Here is a 24,675-nt window from a genome sequence, read left to right as displayed (position 1 = left end):
ACAGCATCTATGGAATTAGATAATCAGTCAACATTTCAGGCTGAGACCATTTTCAGGACAAGTCAATTGACCTGTCTTTACATACATAATTGTATGTAAAAATATTTCAAATCGATGACAATTGTAACTTCGTTTAAATTTCTGACTATGACCAGAATAATCCATGGTGAAATACAGGTGTCCCATGCTTTACGAAAGTTCGCTTTACCCCACTTCACTTTTACTTAGGACCTACATTAGAATTTGTTTTCAATAACCTAAAGAAATTCGAAGAGGATTTTCGCTTTTGCGAAAAAAGGCGCTCGCTTTAAACTTGTGTTTACCCCGAGAAAGACTACCATAACCGTGAAGCCTTGCGCGGGCAGGTGTGTGCGCATGTGTATCTGCTGATTTTTTTCCCCTACAGTTCAATTTTTGGCCAAACCTTCCCGATTCTGGTAAGTGAAACTACACTGTACATGCATTATTTCTACTTTATATAAGCTGTGTATTTATCATATCATTCCTGCTTTTACTATATGTTAGTGTTATTTTAGGTTTTATGTGCTATTTGGTAGATTATTTTTGGGGTCTGGGAACGCTTAAAAATTTTTCCCATATAAATTAATGGTAACTGATTCGTCGCTTTACACCATTTCGGCTTACGAAAGGTTTCATGGGAATGCTCTACTGTCAGTGGGGGAAACCTATACTCGATTTAACCAAAAATTTTCAATGATTGTTAGAAAACAGAATAGTATATGGAATATCTGATAGATAATCAATTGTCATCACTGGTGGTCTTTAACAAGCTCTCCTCCTTCTTCTTCAACTGTCCATCGATTTCGATGTTGACTGTGCTGAGAGTTTAGTCTCTGCAGGCACGTTTATGGGTCACAAGACCAGCATTGGATCGGCACTGACTCCCACATCGGTTGCATTTGTGATTTGTCTGATCTAGCACCGAATGTCTGTGTTCATGACCTGCTTCATATTTCTTCTGCCTTTTCTCCTCAACAGCTGGGATTGACTTCTTGACAATGCAGCGCCAACTTCTTCTGCCCAAAGCATCTTCCTCCCAGGTGTTGACATTCATGTCAGTGTTCTTCATTTGGCGCTTGAGCACATCTTTGTAGCGCAGCTTCTGACCACCATGCTTCCTCTTTCCTTCATGTAGCTCGCCACAGAAAACAGCTTTGGGTAAACGATCATCGCTCATTCTTGTGACATGACCAGTCCAACGCAGCTGAGAAGCTATGATGAGCGATTCTGCGCTGACTGTCCCAGCATATTTGAGCAACTCCACATCTGGCACCCTCTCTTGCCACTTGATGTGTAATATTTGGCATAAATGCCTGAGTTGTGTCTTGGTCAATTTCTTGATGTGCTTCCGATACAATGTCATTGTTTTAGTTGAATAAAGCAGAGATGGTAAAACAGCTGTGTTATACACTTTGACCTTTGTGGTCTTTATCAAGCTCTACTTGATGAGCAGCCCCTGAAAATAATCAATGGGGTAAGCACAGCAGTAAATGACTATCTTGCCTAGCCTACTGAATTTCAGTCAACTGCCCTGACATTTCATCACTCATTCCCCACCTTCCTCCAGATCTACACATCTTTAATGAAGTTTATAGACACTTTTCAAGTCACTTTAATTGTCATTTCGATCACAACTGCTGGTACAGTACATAGCAAAAATGAGACAACGTTTTTCAGGACCATGGTGTTACATGACACAGTACAAAAACTAGACTGAACTACGTAAAAAAAACACAGAGAAAGCTACACTAGACTACAGACCTACACAGGACTGCGTAAAGTGCACAAAACAGTGCAGGCATTACAATAAATAATAAACAGGACAATAGGGCAAGGCTCTGGGTATTGAGGAGTCTGATAGCTTGGGGGAAGAAACTGTTACATAGTCTGGTCATAAGAGCCCGAATGCTTCAGAGCCTTTTCCCAGACGGCCGGAGGGAGAAGAGATTGTATGAGGGGTGCATGGAGTCCTTCATAATGCTGTTTCCTTTACAGATGCAGTGCGTAGTGTAAATGTCCGTGATGGCGGGAACAGAGACCCCGATGATCTTCTCAGCTGACCTCACTATCCGCTGCAGGGTCTTGCGATCCGAGATGGTGCAATTTCCAAACCAGGCAGTGATGCAACTGCTCAGGATGCTCTCAATACAACCCCTGTAGAATGTGATGAAGGACGGGGGGGTGGTGGGAGATGGACATTCCTCAGCCTTCGCAGAAAGTAGAGACGCTGCTGGGCTTTCTTTGCTATGGAGCTGGTGTTGAAGGACCAGGTGAGATTCTCCACCAGGTGAACACCAAGAAATTTGGTGCTCTTAATGATCTCTACCGAGGAGTCATCTATGTTCAGCGGGGAGTGGTCGCTCCATGCCCTCCTGAAGTCAACAACCATCTCTTTTGTTTTGTTCACATTAAGAGACAGGTTGTTGGCTCTGCACCAGTCCGTTAGCCGCTGCACCTCCTCTCTGTAAGCTGACTCGTCATTCTTGCTGATGAGACCCACCACGGTCATGTCATGGCGAACTTGATGATATGGTTCGAGCTGTGTGTTGCAGCACAGTCGTGAGTCAGCAGAGAGAACAGCAGTGGACTGAGCACGCAGCCTTGGGGGGGCCCTGTGCTCAGTGTGATGGTGTTGGAGATGCTGCTCCCGATCCGGACTGACTGACTGAGGTCTCCCAGTCAAGAAGACTTTTCTGTCGGGATTTTCTGAACCAATCCATGTTTGGTTAGCACCAGATCTAACTTTATCAAGTACACGCTGGTTTTATCGATGTTTTCCAACTTCTGGTAATTCCCTCTACTTCTCTCTTCTTCAATACCCCACTCTGGCTCCCCTCTTAACTCTTCTCCTCATCTGCCTATCACCTCCCTCTGGTGCCCCTTCTTCCCTTTCTCCCATCGTGCACTATACTTTCGTAACAGACTCTCTTTTTCAATCCTTTACCTTTTTCACTTATCTCCTCCCAGCCCACAACTTCATCCCCCTTCCCACCCACCCGGCTTTACCCGTCAACTTCTAGCTTGTTCCCCAATACCACCTTTTTATTCCACCCTCTTCTCCCTTCCTTTTCAGTCCTGAAACTTCATGAAGGGCCTCAACCCATAACTATGACTGTTTATTCATTTCCATAGATGATGCCTATCTTGAGTTCCTCTAGCTTTTTGTGTGCATTGCTCTGGACTTCCAGCATCTGCAGAATTTCTTCCATTTACAGTTAAATGTTTTCCATATTATAGGTGCAAGTTGTTAAATAAAATTAAATATAACATCATTTCACAGGTCGACTAAATCATTCATGCTCAACACTGAACTGATTCCACAACCCATGAACTCACTTTCAAGAACTTTATAAACCCATGCTCTTGGTATTATTTATTTATTTATCTATTTGCAGTTTGCACATTGGTTGTCAGTCTTAGTGTGCAGCTTTTCATTGACTATTGTATTTCTTCATTCTACCGAGAATGCTCACAAAAAAAATGAATCGCAGGGGAGTATATGGTGTGATACACGTACTTTGATAAAAAAATTTACTTTGAACTTTAAAAAATATATATTGAATTTTACATGAATATAAATAATCTTGATCAGTATATTTTAACTGACAGCTCATTAAAAAAACTGGATGCCTATTTAAAAATCTGAATGTAAATTAACTAATTACATATGAAGCAATCATTCTGAAATGTCATTTAGCCATTTTTAAGCCACAATCATTCCTTAAACTGCATCCTATTCATTCAAGAATTTTAAAATATAAGAAAATGACGTAACAACTTCATTTCTTTAATTATTGCAATGCACTACCTCACCTGAGAATTTTAAAATTTGTAACGTTTAACATCCTTCACAAATATGTATTTTTTCCTTTTGAAACTCATTCTATTATAACAGTGTACTAATTTTATTTGTCAGCTTATTTCATATGAATGCTAAGCTGAGTGGATCACAGTTTAATCGCATTTTAAATAAAGATGACATATTGATTGTTTGCATTTTTCTAGGTTAACTATTATATTAAAGGATACTAATTATAGTGTCCGTTATTCTCCAGAATAACAAAGACTCAGAACATTTCGTTTAGTCTGTCAACAACACTGGGATGGTAAGAAGCACCCCAGCATCTTTAATGCTAAATATAATTTACTTACCCAGGATTCATTTCCAACCAAGCATCCAACTGGACAGCTTTTGGAGCCTCAGGTCCTTGCAAAACTTTGCCAGTTTCAACATGGATAACTTTGACAGGCAAATCACTCATCTGGCTGCTTTCATCCAAAAGCTTGAACAAATGTACAGCAGGTTTATTTGTACACAGAATTTGTAAGACCACACACATCAAGCAGATGCCATCAAAAGACAATTCCATAGACAGTAATGTGCAGAAGTCTTAGGCACATATATATATATATAGCTAGGATGCCCAAGACTTCTGCACAGTACTGTATATTGGTTAAAATATGAAGGTGGTTGGAAAATAAGAAATAATAGTACTCAGCTTTGTATTAGCTCAGAAGTATTAAGTGTTATTTGGTAACTGGAAAGTATGAAAGTAACACACACACACACGACTTTTGCACATACTTTCATCATTTTTTTTAAAAAAGTAGTCTGGTGGGAAGTTAAGCATACAAAATCTAAAAAATGCATTAAATATCAATAAACATAAAACCTCACAACAAATGAAAACCTTTGGGCTTATGTTCACGTCTTTACACAAATTGGCACAGTGAAAATGATCTCAAAGCACGGACCAGTGCCCCAGTTTTCAATTCTCCACACTTCATGCAGAACACATTAAGTCATTAACTTGCTCAAGGCACAAGATGTTTAAAATATTTGAAATCAGAAATTTTGGATATTTTATGCAGAGTGGCAGATGGAATAAATAAGCTAGGAATCATATGAAGTCTAAGGTGAATCCACTTCAGCAAGTCTTTGCAGTACAATTTCTATATGTTTTGCAGCTTACTGTGAGTTTTCAGAACCAACAACCAATCTCCTCACCCATGCACCAAAACTTAAGAATTTTTGGCTTTACAGGAAATTACATACTAGTTTTCTCTAAATCCTTTACTAAACAATCTACAATGGCCCACTACAAGCATGGGGAGATGAGTTAAGTCGAAGAAATCATATGCTTCCCAATTCTCCCAAAGTAACCAATTAAATTATGAAATGACCCAATTATTCAAATTCCAAATGCTTGTTTCAGGCAGGAAAATTATTTTGTGAAAGCCATCAAGGTCCATACCCCATCCTGAATCATTTGTTGACATTAAGGTGGCACCATTTCATTTACTTAGCTAAGCATTTCCATTTCTTCTTCCTTGCTTCAAGAAAATTTCTACTGGGTACCCAAATTAACTATCACTTTATAACCATACTCACTCTGGCAGATAGAAAAACTCATTTGTAATGCATGAAAAAAATAACTCACTTCACCATCAGGAGCAAGGCTGGAGCTCATTCCTTCGGCAGGTTCTTCAGTTTTCTGATGATTTTAAAGAGTATTGAAATATTGTTGTTAACCGTAAGATAAACTTTTTCAGTATGAACATCAATTATCTACCTCAATGAGGAAATTAAAGAAACATAAGAGAGTTCCTCAAAAAACACACATCTTCAGGTAGTTCTAATGAACCTTTTCCATTCAATTGAGAGAACAAATGTACCTCCAATTAAATGTCTCATTCAAAAGACAGCTCAGATTGTGCTAAAATCTCTGGAAGGTGGTCTGAAACTGCTAAGTTCAACAGAAAGGTAAGAATGTCATTAAAATGTCAACGTTGACAGCATTGTGATACTGCTTGAAAGTCTCTACCTTCTGAAATGTTGGAAGGATTCATTTGTGGTAGTTCGTAACTATTTTCCCTTATCAATTAGTTAACAATATGTATTACACACTTATGTCCAATTTCAGCAAAAATATTGAAATACTATTAATTCCTTCTGATTAATACAACTTCAATTGAATTGCTTTAGAAAAAGCAGGAAGGAATACAGACTAGAAGGAGAAATACTTAAGAATCAAAGATAGGAAAGAAAAATGAAAATGGAAAAAAAGGGCAAATACACCTTCAACAATCAATACACTTAAAGTAAAAAAAGTCAAAATTAACCTACATGTCCCAGAAATCATTTCCTATCCATTCACACCCAAAGCAAAACAGGAAAAAACACAGTTTAAAGTAATTCATACTAAGCCACCACAAAATCAAAACACATCTAGATTCTGACAACATTAGTAAACACAACTCAAACCTTCTTTTTCTTCTTCTTCTTCTTTTCCTTAGCAGCTTGGGCAGCTTTATGCTCATAGACCAGTTTAGTAAGGCTTGCTACATATTCATCTGTTTGTTGAAGCAGATATGCCAGACGTTTATCCTTTTTCTGATCAATTAGTTTTCGATAACCTTCTTCATCTTCTGCCTGGTTTCATAAAATTAAAAATGAATTTTAATTGGCAAATTTTATTTATTTAAGGAATAGAAATGGGTGACCCTCTAGCCCTGGTTGCTGCACTTCCTTTAAACTCAGCCAGTTCTGTTCATTAAAACCCTCAAAACCTATTGGGTTCATTGGAAAATTTAATCTACTGCATAATATCCAAAAAATAAAGTCATCTAAAAGTGTGTTGAAGTATTAGTAAAACAGCATCCTGAAAATCCACTAGTCCCACACAAAGTCTTGAGCACGCTGGATTAATGGAGTTTTTAATTGTTAGATGTGGTCTAAACAAAAGTCCGTTGCCACAAATTATTTATTTAAATTTCTATCAATATAGAAAAGATTGTTTTGCTTACGTTTTGACTTTATAATTTGATGCCATTATAAGTAATAGATATAACTCATCCTCAGACGATTCTGCTCCTCTAATACACAAGAACTGTTCTCCAAGAAACACCTTAATTCTTCCTGCCAAACTCCACCAGCCTACTCTTATAATTGAAAAGTAAATTTGAAGATCCATCCTGAAAGATCATTAATACCTTCCAGTGTGTTTAATTTTACTTTATGTTCAATCTGGTATCGATCTTAAATTCTGAAATTGACCAATTCCACAGGCCAAATTGTTTGCAAATAGTGAACAGTGTGGACTCAGAGCAGATTTTAACAGAAACAAGTTTCCCAGCTTTATATGAATAAATTAGCTGATTTTGTTTTAGTATCCAAGATGCAAACCATTCACCTACAGGTTTTGCAGAGACAAGCATCTGGGAACTTATTGAGGAGACTTTTAAAATTTCAAATATGCTGGGCAGGGTCTTGCTGGCTCAGAGTCCCCTTCTTCCCAACCCCACAAGAGGCATTGAATGTGGATGGGGAGGGAGGAAAGAGGGAAGCAAACTCTGTAGCCTAAAGCATTCTAGACTCCAGCAGAGTGATCCAAGTTGTGACAAGGCTTTTGGTGGCAGTGAGGGAGGCTACCACTACAATTATCTTGTCAGCTGGCAAAAATCTCACCCTCAGCTCAGCTCCTTGGCCTACTCTGAAATGACAATGATATTTAGGTTTAAAAAAAATCACTTTGAGATACAGAATCCATTAAAGTTAAGAACACTACATTATAAACAGCAGCTAAGGAACAAATCCCTACAAAACATTAAAGGACAAAGCTTTCCTTTTTGCCTTTTAGACTGAATTACTATAACCCTCTTTAATTAAGATTCTTTAGCAGGTGGAGCATATAGATTCAACCTTTTGAATTTGCATATCTCAACCTCCAGGACCAAAACAATTCAGTAAGATTGATCAAATACAGTGCTCGCCCAAGTTTTATGAAATTTATTACATGCATGGTATGGAACATGACATAGTGAATACGACCCAGTCCTTCAGGGGTAAAACTCTCCCCACTCATTAAGCACATCTACACAGAGCATTGTTGCAGGTTTGTAACATCAATCATCAGGGACCCACACCACCCAGGTCATGCTCTCTTCTTACTGCTACCATCAGGAAGGTACAAGGAGCCTCAGAACTTGCACCACCAGTTTCAACAGTTACTATCCCTCAACTATCAGGCTCTCGAAGCAGAGGGGATAACTTCACCTGCTCCATCATTGAAATGTTCCCACAACCTTCGGACTCACTTTCAAGGACTCTCCATTTATTGCTTATTTATTATTTCTTTCTTTTGGTACTTACACAGTTTGTCATCTTTTGCACACTCACTGAACACCCAGATGGTGTGGCCATTCATTAATTCTATTATGTTATTATTCTGTTCAGTAAGTTCAGTATTTTGACAACTTTAGTTTAAATTTGCCTAATAATTATGCAGAAAGGTTCTCAAATCATTAATATTTATAAGCACAGATGCAAGAGGCAGAGAGTCAGGAGACACCAAATAGTAAACATTTTAAGTGACTATCAGAAACTCAGGAATGCAAATTTATGTGAAAATATAGACTAATACTGAGTACTTCAATACAAATGAATATAAATAGTATGGAATACAAACCTCCTCATTAACACTTGTTTCCCAAAACTTATCTGAATAAATAGTTGAACAGACATTTGCCTATATCTTTACAGTTTAAAATCCACATTAATCCATATTGACTTGACATTTGTTTTAATGAGGGATTTCATTTGCTGCTTGCAGTTTTTTTAGTTTGAATTGTAAAAAACCAAAGAGATCCTTATGCAAATAATACAAATCTCTCAGCCCAAAAATCAAAAGATCAATGAAAATAAATCAAAACTTTGTCTGGTATCAAAAAAGAAAGCAGCAATGTCTCCAATGCGGAAATATGAAAAAAACCCACCAACAAATACACCTCCAACAGGACTCAAGCTAAATTAGGCTGTGTAAAAACAGGAAGTCAGCTCACAGCCACTGAATACGCAGCATCCAAATTAAAATACAATCATACAACTCCAAATCTAAACTTGCAACAGATTTTACAAATACATCTTCTAATCAAATATTTCATTCTCTACTTTTAAAGAAAGTAATGAATACTAGGAAAGGCACATTTAAAAGAGAAAAGACCAACAATTCAGAACTGCTGCCATTCATTCCTCATGAAAAACACTGGTTTCCTTGTAGTACTTTCATTCTGGTAACCATTAAGTCACTTTCTACATATTTATTTTGAAATTGTATTAAGGGCAAAAAATAATGGCACTTCATTATCAAAAACTTTCAACAGTAAAGTAGAACAACTAACAAGCATCCAATATGAATTCCAAATTACCATTAGTCTCCTCATTCTTTCTTTCTCAATCCTCTCCGTTTCCTTCTTCTGCTCACGTTCGGTATTGGCATGCCAAGTACCAATTGCTCTGGAAAGCTTCTGAATTTTCCCTGTAACTGAACGATGATATTCCTTGAAGTCTTTTGCATGCTGCAATATGCTGTTGAGATATTCCTAAAACAAGTATCATAAAAAAAAAGTCAGAATCGAGGCAAATGTCAATTTCATCTCAACTAAAATACAAGACTAGTTGCAAAATCCGAGTGGCACCAAATTAAAAATGATCTGCTAATGCAAACTTCATGCTTCGGAGGGAATTTTGTCAATATCCCCTACTCCTTCAATAATGAACTGGAGTTTTTAAATATCCAACTTAAATGCCAGCAAGCACTGATCCGGGTTCAATTGCCGCCACAATCTGTAATGAGTTTGTACGTTCCTGACCACAAATGGTTTCTCTGGTTTCCTCCCACATTCCAAAGACATGAAGTTAGGGTTAGAAGAGCTATGGATACGCTATGTTGGTGCCAGAAGCACGGCAACATTTGCGGGCTGCCACACAAACTTTGCTAATTTGATTTGATGTGAACAATGCATTTCAATGTGCATTTTAAATGTACAGTTCCAAGAAAAAGTTTCCGAACCCTTTACATTTACCTGGTTTTCTGAATTACTCATAAAATGTGGTTTAATCTTCATTTAAGTCACAATAACTGACTAACCCAATATATCTAATTGTACTTTTCATGTCTTTATTGAACACATTATTTAATCATTCACAGTCCAGGCTGGAAAAGGTCTGTGAACTCTTGCATTTAATAACTGGTAAAACCTCCTTTAGCAGCAATAACCTCCAAACTTTTCCTGTAGCTATTGATCAGACTCACACAATGGTGAGGAGAAATTTTAGACCATTCTTCCATACAAAACTGTTTCAGTTCATCAATATTTCTGGGATACCTTGCATAAGCAGCCATCTTCAGGTCATGCCACAGCATCTTAATTGGGTTAAGCTCTGTACTCTGACTTGGCCATTCCAAAACACAAATTTTCTTCTTTTTAATCCATTCTGTTGTTGATTTACTCTTGTGTTTCGGATCATGATCTTGTTGTATCATCCAACTTCTATTAAACTTCAGATAACAAACCGCTACCCTGACATTCTCCTGTAAAATGTCTTTTGAATTCATTGTTCCCTCAACAATTGCAAGCTGTCCAGGCCTTGAGGCAACAAAGCAGCCCCAAACCATGATGCCCCTTCCACCATGCTTCACAGTTAGGATGAAGCTTTGGGGTTGGTGTGCAGTGCCCTTTTCCCTTCAAACATAGTGGTGTGCATTTCTGCCAAAAAGTTCAACTTCTGTCTCATCTGTCCACAGAACATTGTCCTTGAAGCAGTGTAGAACATCCAGGTGGTCTTTTGCAAACTTAAGACATGCAGTAATTTGTTTTTTTTTTGGGTAGCAGTAGCTTCCTCCAAGGTGTCCTTCCACAAACACCATTCTTGTTCAGTGTTTTTCCTAAAGTGGACACCTGAACAGAGTCTTTAGCAAATTCTAGAGATTTCGACGGGTCTTTGGCTGTTGCCCTTGGGTTCTTTTTCACCAGTATTGGACGTTGTGCTCTTGGTATGACCTTTGCAGGACTCCCACATCTAGGGAGAGTAGCAGCGCACTGAATTTCCTCCATTTGTAGACAATTTCTCTTCCTATGGACTGATGAACACTCAGGTCTTTAGAAATGCTTTTGTAGGTTTTTTAATGCATCTCTACAATTCTTCTAAGGTTCTTTAAAAGTTGTTTTGATTTAGGCATAGTGCACATAAACAGATCTTTGTTGAGTAGAGCAGGCTCTGTCAGCAATCTGACTGCTTTTTTTCATATGGCAGGGCACCTCTACAACCCACACCTCCAATCTCATCTCATTGATTGGAAACACCTGACTCCAAATAGCTTTTCTAGAAGGCATTACTCCAGTGGTTCACGTACTTGTTTTGAATCTAGACTGATTGTTTAAGTGGCGTACTCAGCATTGACGAGAAGTAGTACAATTGCTTGTGTATTATTAGCTTAGGGATATTGTGCTCATCTATTATTGTGACTTAGATGAAGATCAGATCACATTTTTGAGTAATTAGTGCAGAAAACCAGGTAATTGCAAATGGCTCGCAAACTTTTTCTTGCAACTGTATATGTGACAAATAAAGGCAATCCTTAAATAAAGAGCAAGTTTTTCTGCCATTCAAGCTACTCTGGCATTTAATATAGTCATGGCTATCTAACTAGCAACTCCACCAATTCTTGGGATCCTGACTGCTTAAAGTGATACTGAGAAACTCTGGTCTATGCATCACGACCACAGCGAGAAACCTTGTATAATTGTGAGATGATTCACTTTTTCTGCTAAACTATTCACTTAGTGCGCCATCTGTGGGAACCATAAGCTCCCCAAAATTGACCTCATCAGTTACTTTAAAATGCACAATAATGAAATGCATTCAAAGTCATCCCTGACCTGAGAGAATGCTTAAGAAAACCAATGATATTCTTGAAATTTCACTGTGTTGAAATTTATATGATCTGGTTTCAGATAACCATATAACAATTACAGCACAGAAACAGGCCATCTCGGCCCTTCTAGTCCATGCCTAACGCTTACTCTTACCTAGTCCCACCGACGTGCACTCAGCCCATAACCCTCCATTCCTTTCCTGTCCATATAACTATCCAATTTTACTTTAAATGACATGGTATTAACAATATTTCCTGGTACTAACATTAATTAATTTAACAGATTCAGTACTAGATTATTAAATGGAATATTCATCTTTAGTTGGCAAATTTATTATGCACAGCAAATGAATATTACAAAATAAAAATAGAACAGCATGAAGAAACAAAGCATTACCCAAGTTATCACCTAAATACTGTGGTAAAGTCAAATGCTAGCATCAGATCTATTTAGTAATTTAGTATTTATTAGTACAACCTTTCAGATAAAGTTGCACGTCAAATATATTCTGATATTTCTTGATGCACCTTGCATAGACTATAACTCCAATTATATGAATTCTTACATCTTGCAAAAATTCAAGTAAATAAAATTTACAAAGCAGACACATTACATAGTATCATTGCAGTGTTCACCAAACACAAATTTTATGGGTTGGTGTCAGAATAGTTATTAATAAATCACAGCAACACTACTCTGCAAATTTTCTCTTCAATGCAAATCTAGCAGCATAAATCCCACTGAAGTTATTCGACAAATTTTAATTTTACAAAAAGGAATCCAAATTGCACAGCTTTAAAAATTATTTGCATACCTGATGTTTTTGCCGGCGCTTACGTTCTTGTTCAATCTTCTGTTGCTTCTCCAATTTCTCTGTGATACGAGCCTCTCTTAATGACTGCCTTTTACTTCGTTTATAGGCTTTCACGTTCAGTGCTGTCTCCAGAGTTGTATCACGACGCATGCAAGCAACGACTTCTTGCCTTAGCTGCAGTTTAAAAAGGTAAACAAGTTAAAAATGTTTTCATTGCAAAATTAAAGTCCAGTTAGTTTCATTTACACCTTTTGCAGTTCTGCATTTAGTCAATAGAAAAATACAAAACGGTTCACTTTTTGACATGAAATTGAAGAAGAATACAAATATACTTGAATAACAATAAAGATATAGGTGAACAATTACTTTTGAAAAAATCCCAATTTTGAAAATAATGATAGAATTCTACTTGGAGAGAGAGAGAGAAAAAAATATAAATATAGATGGATCCCTTAACTTTACAAACTGTGAACTAGCACAGAAGAGGAAAAGTTCATGAATATAAACAAATACAAAAAGTGAAGGAGCCAACATAAAAAAAATAAATTATCAGCCAAAAATGTTAATTTGATTCGCTTTGGCACAGATCTTGTCCGGAATGAATTTCTAATTTCTAACACTCGCTGTTTTGTTTGTTTTTATTCATCACTAATTTAGGCTGGGTGAGATTGGGTCCAATTCTAGACACAACTTTTCAGGAAGGATGTCTAGCTCTTACTGGGGTTGATGAAGAGAATTATTAGAATGATACAAGGGATGTGGGAACTTAATTACAAGGACATATTAGAGCGTATGGAGCAATACATGCAGTAATACAGAGCCAATTAATCCCTCAAATGATGGATTAGATTGGAACCCTACAAGCAAATGTGTACACATACAAAAAAACTAATGGGAGCAAAGGCTTTATGAATATCTCCATCTTTAAATGTTGGCACCCAGCAGATGAGTGCCAAAGATAATCCAGCCTTTCTCTATAAAGATATTCATGTTTACTGAGTTTATCACTCATATTCATTTCTTCATGAGATCAACAATATCAAAGAACGAGACCAGCCATTTCAACTCAGTCCATGTCAAGTAACAGCTGACAGTACATGGATTCCAAGGCCATGGCCAAGGCCTTCAGGTGAATGGGAACACCACCACCTGCTTACTCTCCAAGTTGCTCACCATCCTTACTTAAAAATACATTGCTGTTTCTTCGTCACTGGGTTTAAATTCCAGAAATTGCTTCCCACCAATGCTGTCAAAGCACTTTCATAAAAAAGCACCACAGAAGTTAAAGGTTTAGATCACAATCAACTTCAAGAGTAGAGATGTGCAATTAATGCAGAGTTGCATTAAGAAACCAGAAATATGGCTTTTAAAAAACATGCATTTTTGTTTACGAAGGGTATTTAAAAGTATTGGATTAATAATTTTAAAAAATGTTTCTAGGTTGTAAATGTCCATGGTAAATTGGCATTTACTTCCATCCAAGGTGTCCCTGACTGAGGAGGAACTTACAGTCAGCCACATTGGTGGAAATGCAGCCACTTGTAATTCGTGTGACTTCAGTAGATCTCTTCTGAAGAATATGAAGAAAACAATGAATTTTCAAGAAAATCTGGTGCTGATTTATTTGTATGATCTAATTATTAACAGTAGTTTTCTTTTTATTTGTCCAGAGTTAGTTGAAGAAACAAAAAGCAGGATATAGGTAAATGTGGAGGATTATATGATTGAAATTGCTGTGCAGTTAAAGAAATCAGGCGTCATCAAATCCCCTTGTGGTTCATCATTCTATAATCCTAACATATACCAACCTGTCTTTGGAAGTTGAGCAGGCGAAGAGCTTTTAATTCAACAGTAGCTTTATTGCGCAAATCTGGTGGTAAAGAACCAGGTAAGTTTTCAAGCTCTTGAATACGATGTGCAATTCGAGCCTGAAGTCTTTGAGACAAGAAATATATAATTAATTGTACCAGCTTGCAATTTAAGAGCAAACAGCTCATATTTTCATGATCAAAATCAAAGATTATTTTGTAAAATTATATTCATGAAGTTATTGTTAATATGATTCAACTGTACAGAATGACTTAATACATAAGCATGCAAACAGCGGTCTAAGCCAATGTTTATGGACCAGGTGACCTGTTTCCTATTATATCCACCTTGTTACGACTTACCAGCATATCTTATTACTCCGCTTGAGACTCCCCACTGAACACTCATTTTATCTGAATCTGAAAACATCAATTAATTTTTAATCATTTCTTATTCTTCAATCTCTCAATGCTGCTTTTGGAGGTTCCTCTTTGCTTCAAAGGGCGACAACCGTACAAGTGTCCAAGAGCAGAGTGAGCTGTCTGAATGACTTACCGTCCAGTTGCACTTACATCTACTGTGAAGTGCTTTGAAAGGTTGGTCATAGCCAGAATCAAATCCTGCCTAAGGACCGGAACCTGTTGCAATTTGCCTATCAGAACAATAGGCAGATGCAATCTCCCTAGCTCTCTACTTGGCCTTGGATCATCTGGACAATAGTAGTACCTACATCAGGCTGCTGTTTATTGATTATAGCTCAGTATTCAACACAATGATACTCCTCAGTTCTAATCAACAAGCTCCAAAATCTCTGCACTTCTTTCTGCAACTAGATCTTTGACTTCCCCACCGGGATAACTCTGTTTGGATCAGAAATAACATCTTCTCCTCGCTGACCATCAATACTTGTGTACCTAAAGGATGCGTGCTTAGACCACTGCTCTACTCTTTCTATACCCATGACTGCGTGGCTAGGCACAGCTCAAATGTCATCTATAAATTTGCCAATGGCAACTATTGTTGGCAGAATTTCAGATGGTGATGAAGAGGCATACAGGAGAGAGACTGATTAGCTAGTTGAGTGGTGTTGCAACTACAATCTTGTACTCAACATCATGGACCAAGAAACTGAATGTGGACTTCAGGAATGGGAAGTCGTGGGTACACATACAAATCCTCAGAGGGATCAGCAGCGTAAGGAGTGAGCAGTTTCAAGTTACTGGATGTCAACATCTCTGAATATCGAACCTGAGTTCAACGTATTGATAGAATTACAAAGTAGGCATGACAGCCGCTACATTTCATTAGAAGTTTCAGGAGACTTGGCATATCGTCAAGACACTCAAATTTTTGCAGGTGTACCATGGAGAACATTTTAACTGGTTGCATCAAGTCTAGTATGGAGGGGACACTGCACAGGATCGGAAAAAAGCTGCAGAAAGCTTTAAACTCAGCCAGCTCCATCATAAGCATTAGCATCCTAAGGACCGAGGACACCTTCTAAAGTCTATGCCCCAAGAAGATGGCAGCCCCCCTCACCCAGGACACATCCTCTTCTAAATGCTACCATCAAGTAGGAAATACATGAGCCTGAGGACACACTTAACATTTCAGGAACAGCTTCTTCCCCTCTGTTATCAGATTTCTGAATGGACAATGAACACTACCTCACTATTTATGTATGCTCTCTTTTTTTTTTAACTAAGGTTGTTATATATTTCTTATTGTAATTTATAGTTCTTTTAAAATTATGTATTGCAATATACTGCTACTGTAAAACAACAAATTTCACACGTCAGAGATATTAAACCCAATTCTGATTATAGTGAAAATATAATCAGTGGTTTTAAAAAATTCTTATTTTTCCATTGGATTCATTAGTAACAACCTTCTACTGAAGTTTCCTAATTATGACCAACAACTAGAACCACTATGGCCATCCACATCAACCTTGTCTAAATTTATAAAATTCAAAAAAACTCCCATTACCTTCAAGTTCCCTTTCCTTAAAGAAAGTCTGCAATCTGCAAACTCAATTGCTACAAGGCTTCAGCTGTGGCACATTGTTTCTAAAGCTTTATCTCAGCATGAACTTGTCACAATTAATTCTTTATCACAAGCAGAACAATCAAAGATTGATTTTGTCTTCTGAAATTTCAACCATAAATGACGATGACATTAAAGATAAAGTGACTCTGGAAATATAGATAAAAATCAAGAAATCTAAATAATTAGTAAAGCCATTTAAAAAAACCAAAAGCTATTTTAGCATGCTTTTTATTTCTGATGTACAGGATGTACAGATTAAACCAACATTTCTTCTTTAATCCAGTAAACTCAGCCAGCATTTGACAAAAATAAAAAAGTGCTTATGAAGAATGTTCAACATTTATCTGTAATCTGTACTCAAAACTTTCCCAAGGTATTTGTACTACTATTTATATTAGCAAGGTCTTAATGGTAAATTTTTCAAACCAGCTACGATGAAATATTAAACTTGGAGATGTACAGAATTTGTGCTTTATTCACAAGATACGGCCTTAAAAGAGATTGCTGTTACCACACAGAGAGAAAATACAAATTTTAGTATTAACAATTGAACTCACCTGTACTCTCGTTCTTGAAGAATTTCAACAGGATCCAGCCCTTGTGGTTTCTGGATGGGTGTTATACGGTTTTGCTTCTGATGAAGTTGGATAGTTGGTGAAGGCTGGACAACAGATTGTTGTGGCAACGATGCCCCAGGGCCAGAAGGAGTTGTCTGCACAGCTGGCGCAGGAGAAGGTCTTCCACAAGTAGCTTGAGTAGGTATTTTTTGAGAAGCGTTTGGAATTCCCATTTCATTAACTTGACCTATATTTTTTTCCACAAAGACAAATGAAAAATAGGGTTTATTACATTGCGTTCCTATTTCATTATCATAGTGCAAAGAATAAAATCTATAAATATCAGATTTATATCCAAATTTCTCAGAGATTAAAACAATGCATCAATTGGCTCATATGTAGAAGAAGAAAAGTCATGGGGTGGGGGAGGGGGGGGGCCTGCACAGCGAGTGTATCGAAGTTATGTATGTCATTTAGCATCACAGTATTGGAAATCTGTAGTAGTCAATAGACCAAACTTTCAAATTGTTCTAACCCAGGATAGCATAAATGTAAAAAGAATGTCTTGATGCACAGGAAGTGTTTAAATTCAACACACCCAAATGTTAGAACTCAGGTGGTCAGGCAGCATCTATGGAAGTGAATAACCAGTCGGCATTTCAGACCAAGACACCTCATCAGGACCAAGTTTTTTAGTTTACCATGAAATTATAATGTGTGATAAATTTGTTTTTATAAATTTAGCAATTTCATTGGACCAGTGAACACTAATGGACTAAGTTATGGCAAGGTCAATCGTGAAGGTTAGTAGTGGATAGAAAGAGGAAAGGAAAACAAAAGGAAGGAGTCACCACAATAAAACTTGTGCATTCCAGTTTGTACAGTCTCTCCTGGTTAGTAAAATTCACTTAATGAATACAGTCGGCCCTCCTTATCCACCGGGTTTGGTTCCGAGACGCTCTGCGGATACGAAAAATCGCGGATGCTCAAGTCCCTTATTCAAACTGAATCAGTGCGGTGGTCTTTAGGACCCAGTGGAACCCCGGACTTTATTTAACATGTTCAGAGTGGTGGGCATTAGGACCCGGCATAGCTCTGAATCTGCGGTGTTTCTGTTCACAAAAATAATCACGATCGTGATTGAAAATAAGGTGGAAGTAATAAAGCGATCAGAAAGAGGTGAAACACCATCGATCATTGGAAAAGCATTAGGCTACAGTCGGTCAACAATCAGAACAATTTTAATGGAGCATGTGAAAGGCCCTGCCCCGATGAAAGCTACGATTATTACTAAGCAGTGGTTTAATTATTGAAATACATATGTTTCTTAAGTGTTTTATATGCATAGAAAGGTAAAATACGTACTATATACTAAGAAAAACATTTGACTAACTGACGCTAAATAATACCGGATGTACCTGTTCCGACTTCAAATCCGACTTGGAGACGGACTCAGGAATGGAACTCGCTTATAACCCGGGGACTGCCTGTACTTTTAAGTCATTTCTAGATTACTTATAATACCTAATACAATATAAATACTATGTAAATAGTTGTTATACTGTATTGTTTAGGGAATAATGACAAGAAAAAATAGTCTGTACATGCTCAAACAACGAGTGCTGGAGAGAGGACTTCCGGGTTTTCCCGATCCGCAGTTGGTTGAATCCGCAGCTAAGGAGGGCCAACTGTATTCAATATCCTTCAAATTATCTTTCAAACACAGCTCATGAAAACTAGAAACATTAAATATTTTTGGTTTGACTTGACGAGAAAGACTCTGGCAATATGAACAAGGTATATAAAATGGGGGAAAAGCTCTCAAGCACCATTTGGAAATAACAGTCAACGGTTGAACAAAAAATTTCAAAACAAGAAAGATTGGATTTCATTTACTGCATCTTTACTGGGAAAAGACTGATTCACTTTAATCAATTTTTACATTACTATATCCATGACAATTGGTTCCTGCAAAAAAAAGTTAATGTACTTCTTTCCATAAAAGGATTCTTTAGGAACCATAGACCTGCAATCAAGTCATACCAAAGTATACATTTTATAAAGCTTGAACATCTCATGATTTTCTAAAGAAATTACTTCAATCTAATCACTAATGCCAAAATCATCTTCAAACAAAAACATGTAACTATTAAGATTTAGTTAACTGTGCCGTCTGTAAATATTTAAATTTCAATTTGATTCAGTGACGGAATAACTATTCTTCCACCACAAAATCAGTTCGTCGCCATATACTATAGTTCCTTAAATGCAGTGGTACAAACAATCAGAAATGAGAAAAACAGAAGTAAATGGCTGAATTTTTATACTGAAGCTGCCAACATACCAAGATGGTCTTACAACCAATAGCACAGAAAGTAGTAAATCATTAATTTGATGGTTATTTACCTTCTGTCCAGGGCTTATGAACATTAGGCATATGTCCTGGCATCATTTGTGAGGGTCCAACAGCCTGACCAGCCATTGAATGCATGCCTATACCTAAAAGTTAGGAAAATTTAACATATCCCTTATCAAATCAAACCAAATGACCAAAAGCTATATTTTAAAATAAAATACAATTTATGAAAACAAAACATAATCAAAGGCTGGCAAACAACTAATGTGCAAAAGATAAATAAGCAAATTTTTAAAAATGTAACAGAGACCATCAGCTGTAGATTGCTTGAAAGTGAGTATGTAGATTGTGAAATCAGTTCAGAGTTGAAATAAGTGAAGTTATCCAGATTGTTCAGTAGCCTGATTATTGTAGGGTAACAATTATTTCTGAACCTGGTGGTGGGGACCCAAGGCTCCTATACCTCTTCCCGATGGCATAGCAAGAAGGGAGCATGGACTGGATGGTAGGGGTCTTTGATGGATGCTGCTTTCTGACAGCGCTCTTTGTAAAATGTGCTCAATGGTGGGGAGGAGTTTATGCCCCACCATGGATTGGTTTGCATCCACCACTTTCATTGTGGTGAATTAATGTTTCCATTAATGTTTCCGTACCAGATCGTGATGCAAACAGGATACTCTCCACTGTACATCTATAGAAGTTTTAGATGACATGTTGAATCTATACAAACTTTTAAGTTGGGGCATTGTTGTGCCTTCTTTGTGATGGCACTTACGTGCTCATCTCAGGACAGAAACTCTGAAATGAAAACGCCAAGAAATTTAAAGTTACTGACCCTTCAACCTCCAGTTCCCCTAATGAGGTGTGGCTCATGGACCTCCAACTTCTTCCTCCTATAGTCAATAATTAGCTCTTTGGCTTTGCTAATGTTGAGTGAGAGGTGGTTGTTGTGGCCACATTAGCCAGATTTTCAATCTCCTTCTTATATGTCGATTTCTCTCCACCTTTGATTTAGCCAACAGTGGTGTTGTCACTAAATTTAAATATGACACAATTTAAGTATTAGCTGTTAGAATAAAAAGTATAAAAGTGAGGGGAGCTAAGCACACAGCCTTGTGGTGCACCTGTGCTGACGGTGATTGTGGTGGAGATGATGTTGTCAATTCATACTGACTGGGGTCTGCAAGTGAGGTAACAGAGGATCCAGTTGCGCAAGGAAATATCAAAGCCTAGATCTTGGAACTTAGCGATCAGTTTTCGAGGGGATGAGCTGTTGTCAATACACCCTGATGCACGCATCTTCATTGTCCAGCTGTTCGAGAACTGAGTAAAGAGCCAATAACATTGCATCTGCTGTTGACCTGTTATAATGATAGGCAAATTGGAGCAGATCCAGTTCCCTCCTTAAACAGGAGTTGATGTGCTTCATGACCAACCTCTCAAAGCACTTCACCACTGTGGATACAAGTGCTACTGGACAATAGTCGTTGAGGCAAGTTACCACTTTCTTCTTGGGCACCGGTATTGTCTGCTTGAAACAGGCAAGCACATAAGATTGCAACATATAAGATTATTAAGGGATTGGACAAGATAGAGGCAGGAAATATGTTCCAGATGCTGGGAGAGTCCAGTACCAGAGGGTATGGTTTGAGAATAAGGGGTAGGTCATTTAGGACAGAGTTAAGGAAAAACTTCTTCACTCAGAGAGTTGTGGGGGTTTGGAATGCACTGCCTCGGAAGGCAGTGGAGGCCAATTCTCTGGATGCTTTCAAGAAGGAGCTAGATAGGTATCTTATGGATAGGGGAATCAAGGGATATGGGGACAAGGCAGGAACCGGGTATTGATAGTAGATGATCAGCCATGATCTCAAAATGGCGGTGCAGGCTCGAAGGGCCGAATGGTCTACTTCTGCACCTATTGTCTATAAGCACCTCAGACATCTAAAACAAGAGGTTGAAAATGCCTGTAAACACTCCACCCAGTTGATTAGCACAGGTCCTCAGTACTCGGTCAAGTATGGTGCCTAGGCCAGATGCTTTCCTTGGATTCATCCTCCTGAAGGATGCTCCCATGTTGGCTTGAGAGACTGAATTCACAGGGTCATCAGGGGCTGTGGAGGTTTATGAAGATGCTTCCACGTTTCTGTTGGTCAAAGTGAGTATAAAAGACACTGAGCTCATCTGTTGTCATTTATGTTACGTGGTTTTGCTTTGTAAGAGGTGATGGTATTCAAGCCCTGTCACAGCTGTTAATCATTCTTCTGTGATTCAAATTTGGTCCGTGGCATACAAGATGGTTTTCCAGAGTTCATACAGAAATCAACAGGAAAATTAGGAGATCCTGGAGGGGCCATGAAAAGTCCTTCCCAAGTAGGATTAAAAATAATCCTTAGGCATTCTATATACATAGTACATCAAGAACAAGAGGATAAGTAGGGAAAGGATAGGATCACTGATATTGAAGGAACCTTGTGCTTGGAGGCCGAAGATGGGACAAGGTCCTAAATGGGTACATTGTGTATTTACCAAATAGAGGACGTGGAGTTTAATAAGATCAACACGGAGAGCGCTAAATGCTAGGGTATTTTTCAAATAACGAAAAAAGTAGCGTTGGGTTTCAAAGAACATTGAGGATGTATTGTCAAGGCCCAAGTTACTGACAGGCAAGAGATGAGACTACTGGAGTCTTGACCTAGAACTTTTGTGTCCTCTGTAGGCACAGGCAAAATCCTGGAGAACTGGTGAGTTGCTAATCTTGTTCTGTTATTCAAGAAAGGGTAAAGGGATAATCCTGAAAACCATAGACCAGTGATTCTCACATCAGTGGTAGGAAAGCTATCAGAAAGGATTCTTAGAGACAGGATTTACAAGTGTAACACTCAGGTTTGGCTAGTGGCTTAATCTAGGGGGAAGACAGCCTCTGGCCTGGCCAAACTTGAGAAATCTTGTTTGGATGGATGCTATGTGATGTATTCCCCTGTTAAAAATCAGTACCATGAAATAACGAACAGTATACAATATGCAATTAAACGATTGAGCTTTATAATTTTTAATTTGATTATAGGGCTAGTAAAGAAACAAAAAAAAGGGCCCATTCTCATGACAGTCTAATGCGCAACATTGGAGCTCACGATTTGCTTCCATTCGCTCCCCATCAATCTCCTCTGAGCGTCACCGACCCTCGGATCCCTTGCTCCAAGTCCGCTCCACCCAGTGGTCTACTAACTCTCTCCATTCGCGTCTTCTCGCTTCATGTCTTGCCGACAAAAGACTGCAAATACCTTCTCTCAGACCCCCCCAAAAAAAAAGACAAACAACATGCCTCTCATTGGATGGCATACATTCCAAAGTCCCCATTATCGCTAGGCATAACCCAAACATTGCTGCAACAGAGAAACCATTACATTAGCAGTGAAACATTACAATGCGGCCATTACATTAGCAGTGAAACCTTACAGAGCGTTACACAAGCATTTTAAAAAAATCATGGCCTAATTAGGGACAGTCTACACAGCTTATTGTAGGACAAGTCATGTTTTACTAACTTGATTGAGATTTTGATTCAGGTGTTGAAGTTAGAGCTCTGGATGTTGTCAACATGGATTTAAGAAAGATATCTGACAAGGTTCCTCATGGTAGGCTCAGGCAGAAAAGTGTACTTTGGCCATTTGAATTTAGAATCAGCTTGCCCAAAGTGTTATCTGATCCCATTGTCTTAATGTGTTTTGTACTACATGACATGATCCAAAATAATATACATGCAGGATGTGACAAATGGTCTACTCGCTTTACACCCATGATTGTGTGACCAAGTACAGCTCTAACACCATATACATGTTTGCTGATGACACCACTGTTGTGGGCTGTATCAGGGGGTAGAGGTGATGAATCAAGATACAGGATGGAGATTAAAAACTTAGTTGAGTAGTGTCATAACAACTTCTCACTCAATGTCATTAAGACCAAGGAACTGATTGTAGACTTCTGGAGAGGGAGCCAGAGGTCCATGAGCCAGTAATCAGAGGATCAAAGGTGGAGAGAGTCAGTAACTTTAAATTCCTGGGTGTCACCACCTCAGAAGACATGCCCTGGACTCATCATATAAATATAATTATGAAGAAAGCACGACAGCACCTCGATTTCCTCAAGAGTCTGCGGAAATTTGGCAAGTCATCAAAAACCTTGGCAAACCTATAGGGGTGTGCTTGCATTATGGCCTGGTATGAGAACACCAATGCCTTTGAGTGGAAAATCCTACAAAAGGTAGTTGGTTCGGCCCAGTACATCACGGGGAAACCCTCTCAACCATTGAGCACATCTACATGAAACACTGTCATAGGAAATCAGCATCCATTATTAAAGATCCTCACCACCCAGGTCATGCTCTTTTATCTTATTGCTGCCATCAGGTAGAAAGTACAAGTGCCTCAGGATCTGCACCACCACATTCATGAAGTTACTACCCCTCAACCATCAGGCTCCTGAACCAGAGAGAATAATTGCACTCATTTAATGACTCTTGTTATTTCATGCTCGTGAATATTGCTATTTGTTATATCTGCATTTACAGTTTATTGTCCACTGATCCTGTTTACAGTTCTGTTCTATAGATTTGCTAAGTATGCCCGCAGAAAATGAATCTCAGGATTGTATTTTGTGATATACATGTACTCTAATAAAATTTTTACTTTGACTTAAAAACATAACCCCAATTCCATTTGATAATGTTCCAAGATCCACATAATACAAAAACCCAATCGTGGAAGGCTTTAAGGACCATGTTTAGCTTTCTCCTTTGAAATACTTTGTCATCAACTGAGGAATCCAAATATACAAGATCCAGTCCATTTCACAAAACCAGATCATTCTGGACCAGGCCTCTACCCAAACTCACCACCTTCAGTAACCTAACCAGAAATGCAAGACCAGCCAATTTGACAATCCATACAAGAACATTAACAATAAGACCCAGGAAATTAGCGAGGTGCAACTTAGCCTCAGGCAGTCCCACCCTGGAAGAACATTTTGATAGTGCACTGTGGCCAATGGTCTTTCCACAGGTATCTGATAATCAGAGACAAAAGAGTTCAAATAATGTTTTATTGAAAATTAGCACAAGTAACACAAAATTAAAAATACTCGTGAAATTTGGTTTTATACCCGTCATAGCTCTATACAGACGATTTCAGATCAATATCTACCTGTAGTACTGCCTTCCACTTTTCAACAGACAAGAAGCCAGAAATAAATTGACCCACAAGGAGAAATCAGCAACTTATCCAGCCTTATGTTTTAAATTATTCAAGTTTTACTTCATATTATTTTCCGTAAGAAAAGTGTCCTTTGAATTT

The 24,675-nt window shown here is 38.1% G+C and overlaps 1 protein-coding gene across 4 annotated transcripts in view; it reads right to left on the bottom strand.

Annotated features, from left to right (window-relative positions):
• smarca2 (SWI/SNF related BAF chromatin remodeling complex subunit ATPase 2) overlaps positions 1–24,675 on the bottom strand; it is a 122,313-nt gene that overhangs the window by 71,703 nt on the left and 25,935 nt on the right. For all 4 annotated transcript variants that reach the window (XM_073072230.1, XM_073072255.1, XM_073072246.1 and 1 more), the window contains exons 5-12: positions 19,375–19,467; positions 16,969–17,215; positions 14,362–14,488; positions 12,554–12,727; positions 9,229–9,402; positions 6,287–6,454; positions 5,463–5,516; positions 4,174–4,304 (exon numbers count right to left, since the gene is read on the bottom strand). In XM_073072230.1, coding sequence (XP_072928331.1) covers positions 4,174–4,304; positions 5,463–5,516; positions 6,287–6,454; positions 9,229–9,402; positions 12,554–12,727; positions 14,362–14,488; positions 16,969–17,215; positions 19,375–19,467 — 1,168 coding nt within the window. The remainder of the gene's footprint in view (positions 1–4,173; positions 4,305–5,462; positions 5,517–6,286; positions 6,455–9,228; positions 9,403–12,553; positions 12,728–14,361; positions 14,489–16,968; positions 17,216–19,374; positions 19,468–24,675) is intronic.

Source organism: Hemitrygon akajei, chromosome 2, assembly GCF_048418815.1.
Source record: "Hemitrygon akajei chromosome 2, sHemAka1.3, whole genome shotgun sequence".
NCBI classification, from domain to species: domain Eukaryota; kingdom Metazoa; phylum Chordata; class Chondrichthyes; order Myliobatiformes; family Dasyatidae; genus Hemitrygon; species Hemitrygon akajei.
This window is presented reverse-complemented; position numbering and strand designations above follow the sequence as displayed.